The 25,701-nt window shown below is 38.0% G+C and overlaps 1 protein-coding gene across 1 annotated transcript in view; it reads right to left on the bottom strand.

The window, feature by feature from the left end:
- Window positions 1–24,360, bottom strand: part of LOC140157014 (glutathionyl-hydroquinone reductase YqjG-like) — a 150,045-nt gene extending 125,685 nt beyond the window's left edge. Inside the window, 1 exon segment of the mRNA XM_072180069.1 lies at window positions 24,068–24,360. Within this exon segment, the coding sequence (XP_072036170.1) occupies window positions 24,068–24,326 (259 nt within the window). The 5' untranslated portion in view covers window positions 24,327–24,360.
- Between the last annotated feature and the right edge of the window lie 1,341 nt (window positions 24,361–25,701).

Genomic DNA, 25,701 nt, shown 5'->3' with positions numbered 1-25,701 from the left:
GGAAGTCACAAGATGACCACAGATAGTGTATTTATTTTATTCAAAAAGACCGATTTCAATACAATTTTAGCCTGCCGGGGGTAAGGTGCATTGGTGGTGGTGATGGGGAGGGATGGGTCATAAAATTGTTGCCGAAATAGGGGGGTCGCAATTTTATTGATGCTGACTTTGTGTAAATTTGGGACCCCCTTCCGAAGAAAATGATAGTCCCCTTATGACTAGCGGACTGATCTACTATCCCCAGTGGTGGCGATACAGGGGGAAGGGAAAATTCCCCCACTATGTTTCTTGCCCCCCTCATTTTTTAGACAACTTGACCCCCCCCCCAAAAAAAAATCACACACATTTCAATTTTTGCTGCAACTTTATGCAAAATTGGTTGATTTCCCTTCTCCCAAGTCCCCATCCCGAAAAAATGTCCTGGTGCTGCCACTGACTATACGTACTAATAGTCACGCACTGAGCTGAGGGAAATTATAAGCTTACTGCCTTTTCCATGTTTACAAGCTCATGTACGTACGTGCATGGTTCTTCATGTAAAGCAGTTCTTATTCTAATTTTATAGTGAGAGATTAAACACGATAGTGGACAATATATTGACATGAAATCATTTATCTTTTCAAAAGAAACTGAATATAATTAGTACGGCGTAATTTGTAAACATGTCCATGTACCCGGTCGACGGTCCACATGTCTTTGTTTACGTGTATCATGCGAGTTGTCATCACAGCTGTCAAATCGACACGAAATTTGCCTTGGCTCAATCCCATAATGCAACGCGAAGACAAAACTCAAGATCCAGGCACGCTAAACGAAACACTCACAAAATGTCATTTATTTTACTATTTACTGGTTTTTTTCTTGAAATTACCACTGCGGTAGGTTTCTCTGGATCCCTTTTATCAAAATAAAGTGAAATGTTCCCATTCAATTTTCCTGTGAAATCTCTCACTGCCCCTTTAATTAATTAATTAATTATAATCAAAAAATAATAATAAATAAACAAACATACAAACATAAGCATACAAATAAACAAATAGGTTATTGAACATTTTCTCTCCTCCTGTGATTCAAATATCATGCCTTTTTTTAAAGGTTTATCTTAAAAATTTACTGAAAATATAAACTTGAGCCCAAAATGGCATTTTATTCATCAATGCAATGATCAATGATAATGCAAAATGTATGATGATGACATTTGGGTATCATGCTTTAAACCCAGTTGCTATGACAACATAGCTTGTGGTGTTATTTTTGTCAATACTGACACTTTAAAGGGGATTTCATGATTTTTTTTTAGGGTATGGTTCAATAGATATCTACAAACAAAGACTTATTTCCCAAATTTGAGTTGATTCGGACATCGAATTTGCAAGTGACACAAAATGATATATAATATTACCATTATGTACTTATGTGTAGTAATTTCAGGCTGTTGACAATATCTTTATCAAATGAACTCCACAAGAAAGCAAATGCACACAATCATGATGTAGTCCTAGACCCTGTTCACATTAGAAAATTTCTGCATTCGACATAGATAAGTTAATCTTAATTAACTAATTAAGCATGCGTACACATTACGCTGAACGAAGATCGAACAAAGACATTGCACTGTACACATATCATGCAAATTAATGAAGCTCGAACGAAGCTATTAATGCCCGGCTATTATTCAAGCCGGTGAAGGTCACTTGTCACATGAAGCAAGCGTACATATTACAAAATTAGCTTCGTCGAAGTATTCCTTCGTCGAAACAACCTTTTTAGCTTTGTTGAACGAAGCAATTTTAATCTCCGTCGAAGGAAGAAAAGTGCGTACACATTAGGAAAAAACAATTTTTATTCTTCGTTTGAGGTTCGTCAAAAGAAGAGAAATTTCTAATGTGAACAGGGTCCTAGGTAAGAAGTTGGATGATAAGGCCAAGGAAAGTCGATTTTGAGTTTCCCGTCACCCGCCCTCACTTCATTTTCTGACCCTCACTTGAATTCATTATTGTGATTTTCCAAAAAATACCAATGAAAACTGGTTATATTTGCAAAAAAATTATGAATATCCCTTTATTTTTTGTGGAAAAATCAAAATCAAAACATACATTTTGCTGTCAACCTTGCAGACTCTTTGTAATATACTTTTGAATCTCATTTGGGCTAAACATTCATCTTCAAGTGAGTGAGCCGCAAATAACAACACATTTTACATGTGTGTTGGTCATATAATGAAAGGCAGACAAATAATGAATAATGAAAAAGTTACCTCACTTGTTTTCAAAGATTATGTGACGGGAAATTCAAAATTGACTGTTAGGGGCATAAAGCTGTGGATCAAAAATCAGTGGTGTAGCATCATTGGGGCATGGGGGGCACAAGGGTACGGTACCCCAATTGATTTGAAAATTTAGAAAATCTTATAGGAAAATTGCAAAAAATGCCTTATGTCTCCTGCCAATTCTTTCAGGGACACCCTGTATATTTTACAGTACTAGTAACATATTTTAACTTTTCACACCTCCACATTTTAGTACTTCTTCTACTGAATTTTAGTACTGAATGTTAGCTTGAGGCATTCAAGTACATGCATACTATGTCCACATTGTTTGGTCTAGTGAAAATAAGCCAAGGGCTTTTCTTGAAGAAATATAAAGGAATGAATTTGCTGGCTTTTGACTAACACACGCGTCGCGTCACGTCACGTCACGTCACGTCGCGTCACGTCACGTCACGTTGATATCTTCATGAGCGAACGAACTTGCACCCGCTGGGCCTGTTGAAATCAAAACAAATCTTTGCCGGGGGTCCACTCTTGCAGTAATGTTCATGTCAAATCCGACCCCATTTAATGGGTTCTCTGGGTTCAAAATCCCACTCAATCAGGCCCAGGAAACTCCACAAATTACCCTCACGGAGGCTCCCAATACCGTCTAAAAAAGAACCCCAAGTGCCCCATCTACTGCAAGAGTGGACCCCCGGCAAAGATTTGTTTTGATTTCAACAGGCCCAGCGGGTGCAAGTTCGTTAAGCTGTCGATATCAGCATGTGTGTATCATATGCAATAGAGCAGGCCATGGAAAACACGTGTGCAACAACGTGACCAAGTAAAACAAACACAGCTGTATGGAATTTTCCATTGAAAACTCTGAGGTCGTATTCTTGAAGGCGGGTCAACCTTAGGCCTGGGAGGCTCTTTGGCCATGTCAAGTGGGGTGGGCTGGGTCATGTTATTGCGCGGTTGTGTTGTTCATTTTTTCGTGGCGTCTGCGGGTTTTTCTGCCTCCATGAGGAGGTAGTTTGCTTTGAAATTGACACCTAAAATGCACGCACATTCAAGTGACATGTAGGCCGATTATACAAATTTATATTCTGACAAGTACTCTAATTTCCGCCCAATATTGAGAGCCCAATATATATCCCCACCTCTCTCGCCATACATAAATTAGCCTATCGCCATTTCGAATGTTCAAAAAGGTAATCACGCTTCCTCAGCATGTGCAATAAATTAGCATTAAAATTAATCTTATTCTATAGGGATTCTAGAAACACATAGCACGTGGTGCCAATGGCGTGGGTCTATCAAGTTAATGAATTATGCATTAGAATATTTTCAAACTCATATGTTGTATAATTGAAGACCGAATTAAAAAAGACTAGCTTGCGTATGCCGTCCTGTAAACCAAACCAAAAATGCCATAATGCGCAGGTCAGCAACCAATCACGGCGCGCCTTTGTCATGACGTCAGACGCAAACTAGTCTTTTTTAAAATTCGGTCTTTAATTATAGGTTGTAACCTCAGCGCTCATCAGCAGCCACACCACCTCAATGCCTTCGATGTGATCAGCAGCTTTATCGTTGAAGACAAGTTGGAAAACCGTTATGCTGTGGCAATGGGAATACACATCAAACAAGGTTTAATTTCATGATTACATGAAACCTGATTATTAATGCAAAAACTTTGGCTGGAGAAGTTGAAGCTGACGTTCATGGCGACACTTTGGATATGATAATTTGACATCATGGATTGTTTTGTGCAAAATTGGAGGTATTTTTGTGCCGCGGCGAGTCAGCAGACCGACTGGCATGCATGCTAGGCTCGACTAGGCCACAATCATGATCCGATGCATTTGAACTGCAATGTATGGTATGATACGCCTAGCTGCGCCTATGGCGGCTTCATTGCTGCCCGGCATTGCTGTTCAAATACATGTACTAACGTGTTGCAATTTTATTGCGTTGATATAATTCGAATAATTAGTTTTAAAGTATTTGCTTCCCAAATTCCCATGCGTGGTTGTGTTTTATGTTCTACTGAGTACTGTTGCAATATTTTTGCATGCATACCCATGACCGTTTTCAAGACTTTGACTGAGAAATTTGCTTTTTGTTTGTTAAGATAAAAATAAAAATAAAATAATCATCTTTCCCCACACAATACTTCTTACAAACAAGGTGTTGATATTGGCCCTTTCGATGCAAGACAAAGCACAAATGAAGGAAACAAAACAAAACAATAATGTTTTTAATTTTTTATTCAATTACACATACAAAAGAGTAATGGCCTATAAAAAGAACCCCCTAAATAAAATAAAATTAATATTATTTTAGTCCTGAATACAAATTATAATAAAAAAAAAAAAAAAAAATCTGATACTGAAAATTTGTTACTCTGAAACGTTACAATCGTAATTTTCAGTCAAAAAATCCACGAGAAATGACTCTTGATACAACTTGGGCATATATGCATTTAAAAAACAGAAACGGCTGCCTGCATCTGGAACTCTTCATATCTGAAAGTTTGAAGGTCTTATTTCATACATCAGAATTATCTGCAAGATTGCAAGATGGCTTTAGGTGACCGTGGTCCTATTGGCTAATGCACAAATTTAGATTTTCTTGCTATTTAAATAATATGTTAAAGCTTATGCCCTGTAGATTACATTCGGTTCTTGAGATATGGCCTGTCAAAATGGTGCGAACCCAAAACAAAAATTGGCAACAACTTTCTTTTTATTTTCTATATTTTGACAAGTCCAGTTGCCAGATGATTTTCTAATTACATGTATGAATTATGCAAAGTAAAGATTTCAGATAGGCCTACAATTAAAAGAGCTATAGTAGGCCTACTGAGGCATGGTACATGGGTAGAACACACACTGTAGACCTACTACAAAATTACGGTTGCGTTTTGGCAAATTTCAATTTGCATAATTAATTTGGGCCACTTAGGCCTATTAGAAAAGTTCATTAGGGCCCTAATTAATTATGCAAATGGAAATTTGCATGGAAAAAGGCATTCATGGGTTTTATATCTTATTTTGTAGCCGATCTGAACATTCTACTTTGTACAATTTTTGCATATATAATTAGAAAATAAGGCCTACCTGACATCATTGCATAACAAAAATAAAAGAAATTTGTTGCCAACTTCTTGGTTTCGCGCCATTTTGACAGGCCATATATTTTGGTAACCGAATATCCGATTAAAATAAAATTTTCAGTCTTGTAATCAGGAGAGAATGGACTCACATATTTCAATCAGACAAAAATCTATATCCAATAGCGTTACCTTAAAGCTAGCATTATAAGTGTCTCCTTAACTAATAACAAAAGGTGCCCACTGGTATCTTGGAGGCATTGTCTTTTTAAAGACATTTCTTGTTCTCTTGGGGCCGGGTGTGTCCTGGGACGGGTGTTAGCCCCTTTGCGAGAATACGGCCCGGGGTATTTTCCACAGTTTAAAAATAGCCACGCGGAGCCCATGCATTCATATCGGGTCTTTTCAATGGAAGTTCCTAGTGCATGTTCATGGTATGTGCTAAGCGAAACATTGATTGGGGTGCAAACAAGGGTCATGTTGAGTTCTGGCTTGTTTTGGGTGATTGGATCGGGATGGCAAAAGGCAGTAAATACAGGTGGTTGTCAAGCATTCTCAATTGGCAAAAGAAATACAAACTAAGTGGCGAAGGGAAAAAGTTTCCGGAAAGTTTTTATCAAATAAAAATAAAATAGGAAAATAGGAGTTGAAAACAGAGAATTGAGGGACCCAACCCCGGGGACCCAACGGTACCCAGTTCGTTGGGCGGGGTGTTATGTGGCCCACCTCGGGTGCATTCACCCAATGCCCCCCAGTTTGATAGAGGTCAAGGTTTGTTTGTAACTTTTAAGAAGATATCAACGTGACGTGACGTGACGCGACGTGACGCGACGTGACGTGACGCGACGCGTGTGTTAGTCAAAAGCCAATTTGCTTGGGCAAGGTCTGTCAAAGATTTCATTGTTTCTCTTCCCCATTCTATGTAGCCCCTGGCATCAACTTCCATTTGGGCTCAAAACTATTGTTTTCCCACCAATATTTTTCTCCAAAAATTGAAAGCTTAAGAAGGTCAAGTCAAGGTGAAGTGGTGAAGGTCTGTACGAGATTATCTGAGTCTCATGAGCGTATTGAACCCGGGGGTCACTCCCATTGTGGCCTGTACACCATCCGCGATAATGAAAACGCAGTAAAAGGGTCGTTTTTCATGGGTAGGCACGATACGCGCGTATCGCATTTAGGGTGTCAAAAACATGAAAAATTGGAAAAAGGGTAGCAAAGTTGCAATTTCTAAATACGCGGAAATGAAATTTAGGGTATGAAATTTGATGTTAGGAATGAAACACCTGTAGGCCTATATTCTCTTCCAAAGATTCTCTTCCTCATTGGCATCACATACTGGGGGTGAGAAATTTTCCCCACTCCCTCCCCAAACAAAACTTAAGCTTTGTTCCCCCCCAAATATACAAATAGGAAATTTTTCAGATTTTTGACAATCCTCACCAACACCAATTCACAATAATGAAGAGCCATCCATTGCCAGGGGTGTGGTAGGGTAAAGATTCAATTCAGGGCATTGAGACCCCTCATCCCAGTATTATACACAAAACATAATACTGACACCACCCATCCAGGGGCGTAGCAAGAGTCTTGGGGGCCCATAGACAAGGAGCAATGTGGGCCCAGGAGTGTGGGCCCACATCTCCTCTAACAGCCCTATCCCTAACCTATTCATTTTTCACCTTTACTCCAGCCCCTGCCCCCATCCAACCATAAGTACTGCTGCATGGTAAGTAGGCCTACCATCCATGAACAGACTTCAGGGGCGGATCCAGAAATTTTTAATAGAGGGGGCGCCGTTTGGTCGACGACGAAAAAATTGTGTTAAGGTGGTTACCCCCTCGAAAACTCAACGGTTTTGGCCCATTGTTTGCTGTTCATGGCCGAATTTGTTCATTTTTTTTAATTTCTTTCATTTTTTGTATTTATAAGTTAGGCCGGCGCCCTTTGCTAGTCATAAAATAGAGGCCCCCCTAAATCCGCCTCTGACAGTGGCAGCTCTATGGGGGGGGATTGCAGTTCCCTCCACCCCCTCCCACTTTTAAGGCCTTGACCATCTTTAAAAGACCAAAATTACACAAATTTCAACTTTTTGCAGCAATTTTCCCCTCCAATATTTTTTCTTACCCCCTGGTGACACCACTGATGGAACGCCTTGTATCATTTAGCATACCTATGTACTCGGGGAGCTAGGATCACTTTCTGTGCACCCCCACAGGACCAAACCAAACCAACTTTTTTAGGTTCCTGAGATGACCCCAAAACATAAACTGGCCCCAAGGCTTTGCATAGGGTCAAAATTTTAAACTTGCTCAAATTGTGTTGAAAACCATTCCAATGTATTCCCCTAGTCACAAGGATTCAGAAAATGTATAGTTTGACCTATCTAGGACGTATTGTTCTTGAGTTATAACCAAAAAGGTCAAAGGTCACATTTTTGCCTCTATAGGGCTCGAAAACAACAAAGTGCTCGATTTTGCCAAAAGAGGTGTCAAATTGTTCGTTTGGGTTAAACAAATCAAATAAGGATAGGATTGTAATATTTTGGATGCTTCGTTACCTAGGTAACATAGCAAAATAGGTCAAGTAGGCCCTAACATTGAGGCCTATAATTGACCTTGACCTATTTTGCAGTGTTACCAAGGTAACGAAACATCCAAGATGGTGCAATCCTATCCTTATTTGATTCGTCAATACAAACTATCGGTCCATTTTTCCTATTCCACTCCGTATTAAACCAGATGACCTCTACAAACCCCTGCATGCTACGCTATAGGACCAGCAACAGCAAGCGGCGGTTTAGTGTTAAAATCGGGAAAATTGTAATAGTCACAATTTATGCAGGGGTGGATATGGATTTCATATATATTTGTACACTTCGTATATTTTTTTCGTGAATTTTGATGGCTGTTATACACACCGACCGATTTTTTTTGTACTAAAAATACTACCAAATCACCCCTACCACAAAACACGCGACCTTGCATAGGACTGAGCTAGTCTCGCAGTGCACCAGCAGCTCTCTGCAGAAAAACTGCCCTGGAAAAGGATTGCAGTGTCGCAGCAAATATGCAGAGGTGTCTGAACCTAGTTAACGTTTTATATTAACTAAATTTACCCTAGTTTATTTCAATAAGTAAACTATAAGCTCCATACATCAGTTTCAATTTGATAACGGTAAGATATTTCAGTAAGTTTTCAGGTCAAAATTTCTCTGCTTGTCGGGTCACGTAAACTCAAGGTTATTGAACGCTGTTCTCCACATAGGATATTTTGGTTGATTCCAGTTTTCAGCGGGTATGATTTTATACAATATTTACTACGTGGCATGATTATATATGCTGCTTTTTTGTTTATTTTAACAAATAGTGATTACTGTTACTTATATTTGTCTTTGGATGAACTACAGAAAACATATCAGTTACTATACTTTACGTTTCAGCGCATAAAAACTATTATATTGTTCCACTCTTTGTAATACCAACCACCTACTCGTGTGAATAATGCTACAGTCTGAACGGATATGGTAAATGGTAGCAAGGTCGTCCTTCGGTTAAGTTGCTGTTGAACCTGGTATATCATGGAAGGTCGTGGTTAACCCAAATTAATAGACGTTTGTGGGACAAAGGTCGCGCCTATGCGCCACACAGTAGAAAGATTGAATTGTTTTATCAAAACAAACATTTTGACACCTCTTTAGGCAAAATCAGAGCACTTTGATGTTTTCGACCCCCCATAGAGGCAAAACCGTGACCTTTTTGGTTATAACTCAAGAACGGTACATCCTAGATAGGTCAAACTATACATTTTCTGAATCCTTGTGACTAGGGGAATACATTGGAATGGTTTTCAACACAATTTTGACCCTATGCAAAGTTCGATGACCTTTTACCCCCCTTGGGGCCAGTTTATATTTTTGGGAACATCCTGATTATGTTTTGGGGTCATCTCAGGAACCTAAAAACGTTGGTTTGGTTTGGTCCTGTGGGGGTGCACAGAAAGTGGTCCTAGCTCCCCGAGTAATGTTTTATTTGTCCAGGATAATTCTTTTATTCCTTTTGAAGTTTGGATGTTAAATGGAGAGAATATAATGATAATATGCATAAGTTTAATCTTTCGACATTGTTTTGTTCTAATTTTCTTTTGTGATATTGCCTGTCACCAAAATTTAACCTTGACCAATAAAAAAGCACTAAAGAATATGCCTTCTCCAACAAAATAGTATTGTTTTCATACGCCTTCATTAGTAGGGCTGATCAGTTTGGGGTGTGAATAAATTCAGCGGTATATTAGTTTCAGACAATTGATTAAATAAAGTAGGCCAGAATTTATTTGAATGTCACAAGAAATTGAACTTGAGACAACTGAAAAGAACTAGGCAATCAATGAGGACACAAGAATGTCCTTGGCTTCAACAAAATGGCCCATAGATTCTTTGTTCAGCAAAAAATCTTAACTGAATTGCAAGACTGAAATGTTTGTTTTATACAGCAATCAAGAAAACTGCTGGGACACATATACTTTTACAAAAAGGGCAGGGCAATAAAAAAGGTGGTGGTTAAGGTTTTAAAGTAAGAAAAATATTTATTTCCATTTTAAGAAGTTTTATGTTTTTCAAGCCATGACTTGAGTCACCACAACTGACTTTGAATACATAATTTGAAATTTTAGTCAAGCATCAGCCAAAGGCTCCATCAAAAGTTGTCGGAGCTGAGTGCATAATTCCCTGTGATGCCATATCCATGCTAAATTGGTTTAGGGAATGTAAAACCATTGTATTGTGTGAAGAATCTGGCAGATTATTAGCATGTTCTTATGTAACACACTATTAATTAAAATTGATTTGTCCTACCGGTATTGGCAAAAGAAAAATATAGTAACAAGAACATTTTCAATATAAAAAATACTCTATGTACCATATTTTGTTCTTCTCAAAGTGTGCTGAAGGTCCAGGATGATATTTATTCTTCAACATCACATAGCCTGGATGCAAAGTCCAACATCTGGTCCATGGAGGCCAAAGGAATGATATAAATGCAAATTATATGGAGTAAAAAACAATAAAATACATAAGAAAATAGACATCACAAAACTTCCAATCTTTAGAACAAAGTCTGCTAGACTATTGGGGTTGACAGCATAATGATAGCCTAACCGTTTTTGGTTTGGTTTTTTTTGCTATCGGAAAAACCTCAAACCCCTAACATGCCACACAGAAGATCTCCAACCTGTAGCCACAAGGATTTTGCTGGTCCGGCCAGCCAGCGATTCTGTGATCATATACAACTTTAAGTTATTATATGATCACGGAATTACTTAGGCTGATTGCGTCATCGCATCACGTGGAATGCAAGCATGCACAGTGGTTTTCATGGTGAGCTTTAGTGAGTTTCAGTTCAGTGGGTTAGGGTTAAGAAGGACTAAATCTAGCAAAAACCATGTTAACTAACCCTAACCCAAACCATGTTTTTTTTTCTATTGGAAGGGAAAGAAGAAATGAAAAAGGTGAGAAGATGAACAAAAAAGTCACTTGGTTACCCCCAGGATTCGAACCTCAGGCCCCTCACATGCCACGCATGCAGAAGATCACTGACCTGTAGCCATAGGGGTTTTGCTGGCCTGGCCTTCTGATATCAAATAATTTTCATGATATATAATACAAATTTTATGGCAAATTATTAAAAATTGATATTTTTAAACAGCCCTCAAAGTAAACTTTACAAATCTAATGATAAGCACTTTAAGTGTATGTAGCTGGAAGGAAAAAACGTCTATCATTTTAAAATTTTGACCTTTCATATTGAACATATGCATTTTGTTCCCTAAAAGACCCAAAATTTGTAGGCCTGTTTGAAAAATCAATACAAAAGATCAAATTTTTTGAATGATGGACGGCTTTTCGTCCTCCCAGCTACATCATGCATCGCTACATACAATTTTAAGTGCATATCAAAAATACCTTACTTTTAATGACTTATCCTTCACCTGTAAGCATTTCTTTACTCTTTCACTGGGATCACTGAATGGGCCTTCAATCTTATTGCGCAAGTTATTGTCGTAATATATCAAGTTATGCTAATTAAACGATAGCAATTAGCAATGTAAGTGTCAAGGTAGAAATACAACCATCATAAACAACTTGGCTTAATTGCGACCATGCAAAATAAACTTTTTTTCTTGGTCTTGACTATGGAACTCCACAGTGATGGAACTCCATTCTGACATCATTACCCAAATGGGGGCATGAGCTGAGACTAGTATCAGGGCAAGAGTGGGTAAAGTGAATTTCAGGGGGGGGGCAAAATCAACACATTTTGCACAAACTGATGCAAGAAGAGGACATTTGCGTAATTTTGGGTTTTTAATGGGGGCATTCTCTCGGTCGGGCTGACGTCACACAGTGGAAAAAGCCTTGTAAAGCCAGTGTGCGCATGTGCAATTCCCCTTCCTCGAGCTGGTTGCTATGCACACGCTTGTGCAAAGGGGACAATGTTCCCGGATGACCGCGGACCGAGAGAATCCCTGTGGTGCTAAGATATTATTATGTTTTTTTACATTTATTCACAAACAATCTGGAAGTATTCAATAGTATTCCTGAGAATACTGTACAGATGTCACCACTATTTGTTGTGTCTGACACACTTCCCCATTTTCAGGCATTTTTTCCCAAAAAATCAAAAAATTCCACAAAAAACTTTTCAGGTTAGTAAGTGCCAAACTATTTTGATGACAAGTTATAATACTTGATTGACAAAAATACCAATAGAGTTTCATACAAATCACTTTTTCCCCAAATTTTCTAAAAATAACTGTAACCTTGAGATAAAGAAGGAATTTCTTGAAGAAATCATTGAATAATTAGATCAAGAACGCTTCCCAGGTGCGCAGCAAATACTTTTTGTCTTTTATTTGGATTCAGTGGTCCGTTCCGAGGTCAAAAAGATTGTTTTTCGGATGAAGTTCTCATTGAGGTGAAAAATGGCTTTGTTACTTTCCAAATATTACGGAGGCCGAACTTGACCAAAAAAAGTATGGTCAAATAAGCATGCATGTATGTCCATCCTTGTTGGCAAATGTAAATAAGTTGTAGGACACTGCGCTGGTCAGTTTGCTTTGGACATTGGAATTTACAAGCTTCACATATGCTGCAAAACTTTCAATTGTTCATTTCAGTAACACAGTTCAACACATTGCGAATGGCATGGAGAATTAAAGTTAGGTGCTCGATTGCTATGAAGAATGATTTCTTGATTTTTAACCACAAAAAGATCTTTCTTCACATACACTTGGAAGTACATTTTGGTAAGAAAACTACAGTTGCGTCAAGATACTCTTTTTCTATGTACTGCTTGTTCAACTGAGTCACCAACTTCTGTAAATGGAATAACAAGGCCTGGTGTAAGATATGAACTGCAACTTGTATTTTTTTGCACTCCTAAAAGTACCAGTCATCAAGCAGTATCCAGCAATCTTCACACACCACATACTTCGATCGCATCCAAGAAACTCAAAGATGGGGTTCCATGTTCTGTTCGCTGCTTGCATTATGATCACCATTGTTTCTTCAGCTTGTTCAACAACCACGCCAAGCCCTTCCTGGTTCGCACATCCACCTCAACAAGTGGAGGTTTTTCGAGGGGAAGCAGTTTTGCTCAACTGCAACGTCAACCCAGCTGCTTTATCCGGAATTGACTACTACGTCAAATGGAGTAAAGATGGCGACCAGTTGTTAGATTCAAGATCTTCTGGAAGGGTCACAAGAGGAGATACTTCCTACATGCCTTTAGGGAATAGAGAAGAGGGTGAATATCTTCTTTTTATTGATAATGCCCAAGACCCAGCTGGTGGTGAGTACAAATGTGAGATAATCAATACGCCCATGCCTACGTTTCTCATTAACACCTTGTATGTGATGAGAACACCGACCAATGATGAGATAATTGTGACGATTCGCGAGCCTGTGGTTCATGATTCGTACGGTATCAAGGAAGGCACACGTGTAGTGTTGCAATGCGACTCTCCGCATATTGGTTATACTTTCCGTATCAAGTGGACGAAAAATGGTCAACCGGTTGGGTCTATTAACGATCACATCGTTGGAGACATGATCGAATCTCGATATGCGTTCAACGCCACAGCCGATGATAACGAGGCAATATTTGATTGTATCTATTTCAGTCCATCATTTCCCGATTTTCAACTTCATCATCGCTTAGATCCACTGAACATCGTCTTTCAACCACAAGTCAGTTTGCATGTTACGTCTGATGATTTAGTCGAAGGTGATGACGTTGAATTATATGCTCAGGCAAGGGGAAATCCATCCATGATTTTTCAATGGCATTTTTCCCCTTCCCAATTAGTTTCTGAAACAGAAGGTGGGCGTAGAGTTACTATACAAGACTTGCAACAGGGGACGATTAATGTCACATGCACTGTGCTGAACTTTGAGGGTGTTACTTTAGTACGCACAACAATTATTGTGAAACCAAAAATACCACCTTCAACTGCACCTACATCAACTGCTTCACTCATTTCAAAATTGAGTACTGAAAGTGTCCGCAAATCTACTGTGTTATCCCAAACTACATCGACACCGAGTCGATATCATACTGACGTGCAGAAAACAAGCACACAGCATATTGATATGCCAAAAACAAGCACACAGCATACAGATGTGCCAAGAACAAGCACACAGCATACCGACGTGCAAAAAACAACACCACCATTAATACGCAAAACTGAGATGCCTGTAGCCAGGTCCGAGAAATTGAGTGCTACAACTTTGATAGGACTTGCCGTTTTATCTGTTGCATTACTGCTATTTATGATTATATCCGCATACCTGTTAATGACCAAAACGTGTCGGAAAAATTCTGATGACCAGATGCAGGTTCTCTTCCATCGGGACTCGCAAGGAACCATACACATCCGAGGCGTATCGGCTGCATCTAACATCGCTACAAACCATTATTCTATGGACAATACACCCTCTCAAAATGGGTCGCTAAATCACGTGCCAAATCAAGGTACCAATAACCATCTCACTAACCCCGCAAGTACTGCCTCGCCTCCGGTGCCTCCGCGAAACCAAAGTCTTAGCGATGGAGGTGGCTCCGCCACACAAAGAATTTGGGTTGGAGATGGGTATGCGAAGATGGACGAGGATAGTTTGAAAAGGCTTAAGGCAGCTATTAAGGAACACGATGAGGGGCACTATCAAACTGCAGCAGAGCCTTGATTATATATGAAGGCTGCTGCATGGTGTTTCCAATACGACTACTTAATGCCATACATTTTTTTTCTATACTGAAATATGTATACAATTTAACTCTAAAGTGTAATAATAACATGTAATTATATCAGGCAAAATTTGTCAATTTTTCAGTAAAATTGGTTTTATTATTAGCTCCATTGAAACAACTAACTACCCCCATCAAACATTGGACTTTATTCTAACTGAAATCTGTAGGCCCTACACATAATTTACACCCCGTATTTATAGAGATGCAAAAATCTTCCACACAGGGGTTGTAGATTTCAATTGGAGTCACCCATTCAGGGAGCCCCATTTGAAATTTACACTCCCTGTGTGGAATATTTTAATTTGTGTGGAATAGATCATCTCTTCTATACAGGGTGTAATGTATAGGCCTAATAATTTGTTTTTAAAGATGAATTACTGGCATTTAGTACATTTAGAAAGTGTCACAGATTGTGGACCTGTGTAACATCCCCAATTTTGCATGAGGGCCTGTACATTTTTCAGACCTAAGAGCGAGCCCTGAATGGCCCTTAAAAATGTTGGCCTATTTCAAAACAGTGTTAGAAAAATTAAGCCTCAAAAATGTTATAGCCTTTCAGGCAAAAAGGAAATGTTTCTTGCAAGATCAGGGATTTTTTTGGATTGAAATTAAAATTATTTTATACCGTGCTTTGCAAGTGATTTTAATAGTAAATAATGACAGATTGACGATGCATCATGGATCATGTGTTTGAATATTTAAAAACTAGTACTTTGAGCTTTAAAAGGTTACCGCCGGTCAGGAGGGCTGGTAACTAGACTGCTAGTCAGGAAAGTTACCGGCCCGGCCAAAACGTTACAGCTAGCCAATGGCCGGTGGACCAGGGCCCTATTTCGAACCCGGGTTTTGAACACTGTTCCAACACTGTTGGTCAGCAACTGAGCAAGTTATCCCCTTTGCACACAAAAAAACATAGCACTAACAAAGCTCAGCAAAAAGGGAAGACTGCACTTCATTTTTTTGCATACATGGTTTTTCAGCTTATTATATTTTGCAAAGTAACTGGAACATAATTGCAAGATTCCCGACCTAAGGTGAGAACAAAAAAATTATCAGAGGGACCAAATATCCTTTCAATGGTTCTAGGACATAAATAAAGAACCTTTTTGTGATTTTTTCAGTCCAAGAATATGTATATTTTTGTACCTTATTTTTATAATGTAATTTGTGCCAACCAATTTGAAATTGAAAAAAATATAGATGTTTTTAAAACTGCAATACTATGTCAATGTTTTTATATTTTCCTATGATAATTTTAATTTCAATATAATAAAGTTTAATTTGTAATGTTGAAAGATGTTTTATGAAAAATGAAGTATTGTTGAATCAGTTATATTTCTTAACCCCATGTGCACTGCTGCCCCCTAGCGATGCATCATTAGATATTATCAGGGGGGCTAGGGAGTTTTTCAACAACAAAAAAACTTTGCCCACTAGTGACAGAAAAAAACACTTTGCCCACTAGTGAGACTGATGCGTAAAAAAAAATTCCCTACCCAACTCTGTATAAAAGTATGCACTAAAACTGAAAAACAACAACTTTGCCACTTCGGCGGGCGGGGAAAAATTGCCTCCAAAGACAGCAAAAAAAATTCTGCTTGACCCCCGATAATATCTAATGTTGCGTCCCTTATGGAGTATTCTGGTCTATGCTGCAGAACCAATGGCCAAAAGATGAAAGTCAAGGGCAAATGAGGTCGCTAAAATGTAGCAATAGATGCAGACCCCCTACTGAGGAGTTTAGATTTCCAGACTTTTTATCCAATTTTTAAAGAGTCCAAAGACGAAAAAATCCGGTAAAAATAGTTCAAAATCAGAAATTCTATTTTGGACCATTCCATGATTTTTCATGTAATTTTTCAAATTGTAAAATTGCATTTCCATGCTTTTTCCACTCTAATATTGGCAACTTCCAGTTGTTTTCAGAGAGCAAACTTGGAAATCCAGACATTTCTTTTATTGAAAAGTTACTCCCCTACAGGGTGTGTATTTATTTTCTGGGACAGCCCATTGCTGGTCTAAGGAACATTATAATGGTTTACATAATTTGTACAAATATATGGACAAGAATAATGAAAAGTGAAAAAAATTAAATTTAATCAATGTATTTTGCTCTGTTCCTATTGTTAGTGTTACTACAAGATTCATTATTGTTTCTGCATTCCACAGGTACAATAGCCACAAGTTTGCCAAGAGGATAACAGCATTTTAACATTTTCAACAGAGGGCTCACTTCAACTCTGTGTTATAGGGCTGTTCTGAGTGGGATTCAGTTTCAAAGTTTCAAGACAGTGTTGAATCAAAATCCAGAAGAATCTGCAGACCTAAACTGACCTCCCGGGGGGTTCACTCCCATTGTGGCCTGTACACCATCCGCGATAATAAAAACACAGAGAAAGGGTAGTTTTTCGTGGGTAGGCACAATACACGCATACCGTGTTTAGGGTGTCACAAACATGAAAAATGGGAAAAATGGGTAGCAAAATTGCAATTGCTAATACGCGGAAATGAAATTTTCAGAATGTAATTTGATGCATGTGTTATCTGTTTAGGGTATCGTTTTAACCAAGGGTTAAATCCTTGTTTAGGGTGCTTTTAAAAGTTGATTATCGTGGGTGACACCCCCCCCACAGTGACATCGCCCGATGTCTTCATAGTAGAAATCGCCATGGTAGGTTGAATCCACAGCCACCTATGACCATTTTATTCGGACCTTATGAGATGCATATTATTAGCGAAGTGACTTGACTAAGGCTACTGTATAGACGGGGTAATTGATTTCTCGCTCTGTGAGCAAGCTTGTATAATACGACATTGCGGCCCGGTCCCCGCACTCCGTGCATCCGCGGGTATTCATGCTTGTCGGTGAACTTTAAAAACACCCCTTTTGCATCTCATTTCGCGAAGTTTTTAGGGAAAAACACCCTTTTTTAGCGATTTATGCAAATTATTTTCCTTCGACAATACCCTATTTTACGCTAAAACGCGAATGATATTTCTAATATATTCTTTTCTGGCAGAAACGCGTCGGCTGCTCGATGGAAATACCCTTTTTTTTCAATTTCGCGAAAAAAACACCCCTTTTTTTGTGTGAATCGACTGATTCGCGAATCGCGTTCTTCATCTAAATACACCCCTTATTTCGCGAAATTTTCGACGAGCATGAATACCCGCGGATGCACGGAGTGCGGGGACCGGGCATTGCGGTCAATGATTATACTCTCTCCACTTGAGTGAGTGCCGCTATAGCCTGCTGCGCGCTGTAGTCCATATAGGACCAACGCAATATAAAATTGAGAGTTTTGGTCAAATTTTGACTTCAAAGCGCACGGCCAATTTTCAAAGCGCACGCTAACGACTATAATATCTGTTCAACACATATTTTCAAGTGTATGAGACCACATCTGGTTTCTTGAGAAAAATTCATTTACGGGAGATATTCATCATTTTGTAACCCAGTATCCGAAGATTTTCGTCTGATATCAAAATCGTGCATAGCAATTCACGTGTATGGATCCTGTGTATTCATTTTAATGTCCCTGCTGCACCAAATAATTATTAGCCAGGCGATGTCGGTGTGCCCCCCTCCCCCTCCCCCCCTCCCCCGGACTGTGACCTTCATTGAAAGAAACTATAAATGCTCAAAATAGTTGACAAACTGTTTGTAATATTTTGTTTCTAATTCTAATATTTGTTTCTAATATTTTCAGCCCAATTTGAACACAAAATAAAATTTGAGTAACAAAAAAAAGCTGAAATCTGATATATAAAGCCATGAAAAGTTCAGATCTGAATCTGAAAGAGAAAAACGAAAATTGAAGGTGGTTCTGAAACACATGGCACTATAGTTACCCAATTTTTTAATGTCCCAATTGCTACACCCACTTTGTGCCTGTAAATTGCACATTTTAAAAATGCAGTCTTTATATCGTTTGCGTCAAAGGAAAGGCACACAACACCATCCATGATTTGTTGGACAAGAGCGATCTAAAGAATAACCCTTGTGAATATGAGATAATCCTCATTCCATACAAAATGCCAGAGACTTTGCCATGCCACCCCATAATTTGTAATGGAGAGGCAAAGGTGAGTAGGTAAAAGGGTGTGTCGCTCATTTGGGGTGCATTTTCAGGCTTTTCGGTATAGCCAATTGAGTTGCAATTTTCAAAAAGCTAGCTTAGGGGGTACTACACCCCTGCCCAATTTTGTGCCTATTTTTGCATATTTCTCAAAAATTATAGCACATTAAGAACAAGTAAGATATGTATATTATAGGGGCAAGGACTACAACTACTGGACTTGAAATTTTATTTCAGCACATACAAAAGTTGTGGAGTTACAGTCAAAAATGAGGGAAAACCAATATTTGATCAATAAATCAATAACTACTTGCTTTGAGTTGCTGAATTTTCAGTATAGTAGTTGTAGCCCTTGCCCCTATAATATACATATCTTACTTGTCACCAATGTGCTATAATTTTTGAGAAAAATGCAAAAATAGGCACAAATTGGCCAGGTGTAGTACCCCTTAAGGATCTAAAATAGCGTTTATTATGTTTGACAGTATTTTTTGTGGCACATGAGAGCACCTCAGACCTATCGAATTGTATTCTGAATCTGAAGCATGTCTTTCTGATATCAAATAATTTTCATTTTTTGAAAATCACAATATAATACAAATTTTATGACAAATTATAAAAATTTGATATTTTTCAATTTTGATATATATAACAGTCCTCGAAGTAAATTATATAAATCTAATGATATATTCTTAAAGTGTATGTAGCAGGAAGAAAATCAGGCGGTCAATTGAAAATTTTGACCTTTCATATTGAAGATATGGATTTTTTCCCAAAAGACCTAATTTTTTTGGTGTTTTGGGAAAAAAATCCATATCTTCAATCTGAAAAATCAAAATTTTCAATTGATCGTCAATTTTCAACCCACCTACATACACTTTAAGTATAAATCATCAGATTTATAAAGTTTACTTTAAGTACTGTTAAATATCAAAAATATCAATTTTAATGATTTGCCATAAAATGTATATTAAATTGCAATTTCAAAATTCAAAATTATTTGATATCAGAATGACATTCTTCGTATTCAGAATGCAATCGATATGTCTGATGTGCTCTAATGTCCCAAAATAAATACTGTCCAAACGTTCATACCCCAGCCCTTAAAGGGGTGGCATCATGTTTTACTATAAAAGTGTAGATTCAATTGATCGTCGACTTTTCAACCCACCTACATACACTTTAAGTATAAATCATCAGATTTATAAAGTTTACTTCAAGTACTGTTAAATATCAAAAATATCAATTTTTAATGATTTGCCATAAAATGTGTATTAAATTGCGAATTTCAAAATTCAAAATTATTTGATATCAGAATGACATTCTTCAGTATTCAGAATGCAATTCGATATGTCTGATGTGCTCTAATGTAGGCACCGGAGTTTCGCGCGATTTAAAAGCGGCAAAATCTTGCGGCTGTTTTTTTTTATAAAGTGCTTGAAAATCGCGAAAATTCAAGTCAAAAAGCGAAAATCGTTTTCCACCACTTTTGTATCCATTGATGAAGTCACACGCAATTCAAGTAAATCAAGTATGCGAATTCTGCACCTATTTCACACGTGCTAGTCCGATGTTTTTCTCTCCATGAAGTTGATACATTATGTGAACAATGCAAATTTTATGTGAAAAGCTACTACTGTACTGTACAATAAACATTTTAATGCATAACTGTACTTTTTTGGCGTCTAAATGTTGTTTTTGTCATGAACTGATTCGTATATCTCGCGTGCGCTCTGTGACTTATATCCTACCCTTCTTTGCTCAATCAATTATGCATATGATTAATGACGTCACTCATACATACGATCGATGTAAAGAATTAACTACCACACATGGTAACACGTCATGGAAAAATCGGACATTTGCATATCACGGAAGGGCTTCCGGGAGGATATTGTGCTGGTCTGGACTCACGTAAACAGGCGCTGGGCCTGCATCAAATGGAATATTGGTGAATTTACATTGAAAAGTAGTGTGTTTGGCAAAATTCTCAAAATTCACGATGGACCACCAAAATCGCGATGGACCCCCAAAAACTCCGGTGCCTATACTCTAATGTCCCAAAATAAATACTGTCCAAACGTTCATACCCCAACCCTTAAAGGGGTGGCATCATGTTTTACTATAAAAGTGTAGATTCGTTTTTTAGCCAAATTTGCGCACATTTTCCCCAGAATTTGACAAATTTAACGTTATTTTGAATTTTGTGCCTATTTTTGCATTTTTCTCAAAAATTATAGCGCATTGGTGACAAGTAAGATATGTATGTTGTAGGGGCAAGGACTACAACTACTGCTTTGAAAATTCAACAACTCAAGGAAAGTAGTTATTGATTTATTGATCAAATACTGGTTTTCCCTCATTTTTGACTGTAACTCCACAACTGCTGTCTGTGCTAAAATAAAATTTCCAGTTCAGTAGTTGTAGTCCTTGCCCCTATAATATACATATCTTGTCACCAATGCGCTATAATTTTTGAGAAAATTGCAAAAATAGGCACAAAATTGGGCAGGGGTGTAGTACCCCCTTAAAGGGGCATTTCGTGATCCACAGCCTCATCCCCCCAACTTTTCTCAAAAAAAGTTGAGATTTTTATATCACTGGAAACCTCGGGCTACATAATGTTTATGTACAAAATATTTCTTGCAGATTAATTCGTTTTGCAAAGATATCGTGAAATTTGAATTTCGTTCTGGTGCACCAGAACGAAATTACAACGCATTGTCTATGGAGCAGTGTAATACACATGATCATGCATAACTCGCAAATGCAAAATCGGAATCAACTGAAATTTTGGGAATAGGCTTTTTTCGTGGATATGTACTGGAAAATGTCATTAAAAGAGGATGCTAGGATCACGAAATCCTCCTTTAAGGGCTGGGGTATGAACGTTTGGACAGTATTTATTTTATATTCATACATCCATGAATTTCATTTATAGGAAAGTAACCTCAAGACTTGCGTCTACAGATCTCTGACAATAGTGCCGTACATGTACTGTCCCAATTTGGAATCAGGGCAGTTCCGTAATTATGTCAACCAAATGGTCAAAATTTGAAACTTGTTTTTATCTCATACATGTATCTCATTAATTTGACATTGCAGATAGTGCAAACTATTCTTTTTCTGAATCCCCACAAATAGATGAACATTTTGCTGCCAATTTCAAGAAAGTCAGAGCAAGTTTATTTTTAACCTTGTTCAAATGTGAAAATTGACCTTCATGTTCACTCCCAAAACTGCAAGAACGTGAGCCAATGCGTGCCGTGATGAGACTCACGGCCAATGCGTGAGAGTTGACAGCCCTGAGAGAACCTTCCTGACAAATGTAGGTATGATAGGTGAATTCAAATTTACCATCAAACCACATCATTTTATATCAAATTACATCCCTTGAGTAAAAGAAAGCTAAAACTGAAAACCGTTTTGTCATAGCACTTTCCGTAGCAAAGTTACATCTTGTCAAAGATTGACTTTCATCAAAAAGATTCAGCTCACAAAACAGCATTTCGGTGGTGTTTCCAGATCTTAAAACAGTGATGATCGCATTCGCAGCTTTTCTATGTGGAACTGCTATCAAAATCCCTCTAAAATTCCATGTGCGAGTGTCCCCGGGGGGATCACTCACATAAATGGTCTGTACGCATGCGTGACCAAAAAAACAAGTAAAAGGGGGTGTTTTTTAGGCAAGGGCAAGTTCTGCCGCGTGGCCGCTTTAGGGTCTAAAAACAGTGATTTTCATGAATAAGGGTAGTTTTCTGAAACTGGACAACTTGTTTAGGGTACCTTTTCAAATTTTTGGTAAATTATGAGTCCAAAAAGGGTACATTTGTTGCATTTTCACCAGCCAAAAACTCATTAGGGGTTAAATTTTACACTAAATTACCTTATTAAGGGGCTAAATTTGCTGGTAGGGTAAAACTTCGTTTAGGGGTGTTTGAAAATAATTTGGTCACGCATGCGTACACTGTCATATTTGAGTGGCCCCCCCGGGCGAGTGTCTCATCACCAAAAAAAATCATATATTTGGGTTAAGTGAAGTATAGACAACATATTTATGTAGGTTTCCTTGAGCTAGCTGTTCTTTTAAATTTCAATGTAAATATGAATTGTGTTTGGGCCCATTTTGGCTGACTAGCAAATGTGTTAAGGGGGTACTACACCCATGCCCAATTTTGTGCCTATTATTGCATTTTTCTGAAAAATTATAGCACATGGGTGACAAGTAAGATATGTATATTATAGGGGCAAGGACTACAACTACTGCACTGGAAATTTTATTTCAGCACAGACAACAGTTGTGGAGTTACAGTCAAAAATGAGGAAAACCAATATTTGATCAATAAATCAATAACTACCTGCCTTGAATTGCTGAATTTTCAGTACAATAGTTGTGGGTCCTTGCCCCTATAATATGCATATCTTACCTGTCACCAATGAGCTATAATTTTTGAGAAAAATGCAAAAATAGGCACAAAATTGGCAAGGGTGTAGTACCCCCTTAACTAAGTCTAACTTAAAAGGTTTGCCTCTCATAGTCATACCTATAATTAATGCATAATATTGGCAAAAAATAACGCTATTATAAACAATTTTAATTGTATGACTTTATAACATGCTATTATCATGATTATATAGCTTGGACCTACCTGTAATCCAGTTGCGAAAAACACTATCCCTGCGTATAAACTCCCCCTTAATGTTTATGGAATTGACAGCTGATGTCGACGCCATTGATGATTGTGTTAAGGGTTTATAAACTAGACTATCTAGACTCCTCTACTGTTAAACTTCAGTTTATTAACTATTACGAAGTCCTGACTCTACTGCCAACTTATAAGCACATATGTAATGTATGATATGTTGTGACTGAGTCGTAATACTGGTACCGTACTACTGATTGCTGTCAGCTGTGGCTGTGGCCTGTGCTGCTGTGCCTGGGGCCCTGGGCAGTGGTACACTGGTAAGCTTAACAATATTTGTGCCTTACTGTACAAGTACTGCTTAACATGTGCATACGCTGCTATTTTTTCATGTCAGGGTGCGCTCATGCATTACCATGTTTTATAATATTCAAATGTACTGTACAGTGACTTGCAAAACTCAATGTCGTTTTGTGGTCCTTTTTTCAGCACGTTTTCAGTCACTATTTACAACCATTGGTACTAAGCACACGGCTGACATTCCTGAAAAGCTTAAAAATACAATGCTTTTGGCGAATTGGTCGCCACAACTTGCCAAACGCAATTCTGCACAATCACGATGACATTGCAAATATTTTAATAACCTTTGCAGGTATTATTATAGATTTACTTACCTGTGACTCTATCCCTGAATGCGCTCTCTTTACGTATGAATTCACCCTTTCCCGATGTCTTTGGTGCGGGCATAGCCATGTTTGCAACACTAGCGAACTGACTGTTGGGAAAGTGGGTCAATTCTGGAAGGGCACGGAATGTTATGCCTCCAAATCCTGCTGCATGAAATCCCTTGTTCACAATAGGCAAAATCCGTATGAATTTAACAGTTTGGTTGAATATGAACATCGGAAGAACTTGTAAAATGTCAGCACACATACAGTACGAACGTTCGCGGTCCGGAGGCTATTGAGAGCTACTGAGGCGAATGTTTGCAAGCCCATCATGTCAAGGTCATGACTCATGACACTAATGTAAACAATGACCGTGGATTCAGTTATGCAATACTTGAAATGCTCGGGTCAGTGCAATAATTGTGTGACACCCCCGGGTGGTGAATTAGGGGGGGGGGGAATGATTTCAATTTTGGCAGACCAACATTAAAGGCCCTTTCAGTGATTTCACAGGAACATTAAAAAAATGGAAATTTGTCAGAGTTGCTTAGAAATAAAGAATAAGTCTACAGAATTTCATTAAACCACTTTTCCCCTGAATACATCGACAAATTAATCAAAAAACAGAAGTTTTAGAAAGGTTTTCTACTTCAACTCTGAGAAAATCGAGATTTTCGTACAGTGCGCCACCAATCGACTGGAAAGACTTCCTAGTCCAGTGTTTCTAACACGGGGGAAGTAGAGTCTAAATTGATTTAAAACGGACGCTTTTAAGCTACAATTTTGTAGTAGAAAAAAAAAAAAAAGCAATTAAAGGTCACCGAGGCAAACTAACGGTCAATTCAAATATGAAAAAAAGTTAAAATTGTGTATTTTGTTTAAAATAGTAGCTACTGATGTAATAAGTAGTAGAAACAATACGCAACGCGTGTTGGTACGTGGAGAGTGAGCTTCTTTCGATCTCGAGCATGGAATAAGTATATAGAGCACGAATGCGAGACGTCTCACCCCGAAAACTATTCGCCCCCAAAAAGTTCACCCAATACACATTACATACCACGACCAGTTCGCCCCAATACACGTACATACCACGACCAGTTCGCCCCAATTGACTCACCGTGTATAACGTTGCCGTAGCGTGCATAGTACTAGTAGTGTTAAGGTGGCTGTGTACTCTCAGACATGCATGTAGTAAAAGTGCAATAACTTTGTAATTATTCGCGCAAAACATATAAAAGTATACATTTTTATGAAGGCAAGACATCAATAAATCTTAATATAAATACAGATTTGGGGTAAAAACAACAATTTTGAAGAAAATCACAAAAAAGTGAGTTTTTGGCAATATTTGTTAGGTACATCATAACAAAAAAACACTCTTTCCAAAATATTTTATTTTGTTTGTAGCTCAATCTTGAGGCTCCATTCCAAAAACGTTTTTTTAATTTTTTTGATATTGGCCTTATTTTTTGAGATATTGACCATATAAGAACTTTTTAAAATTCAAAAACGCCTATTTGCACAAAATGATGCCCAAAATCGGAAATAGACCAAAATATAAAAAAACGAGAAAACCGTTTCTTGAGTCGATCATGCTTTTTACGATGATCATATTTGCTTACATATAGATGCTGTATTTA

The sequence above is a fragment of the Amphiura filiformis genome, chromosome 7 (genome assembly GCF_039555335.1).
Source record: "Amphiura filiformis chromosome 7, Afil_fr2py, whole genome shotgun sequence".
NCBI classification, from domain to species: domain Eukaryota; kingdom Metazoa; phylum Echinodermata; class Ophiuroidea; order Amphilepidida; family Amphiuridae; genus Amphiura; species Amphiura filiformis.
This window is presented reverse-complemented; position numbering and strand designations above follow the sequence as displayed.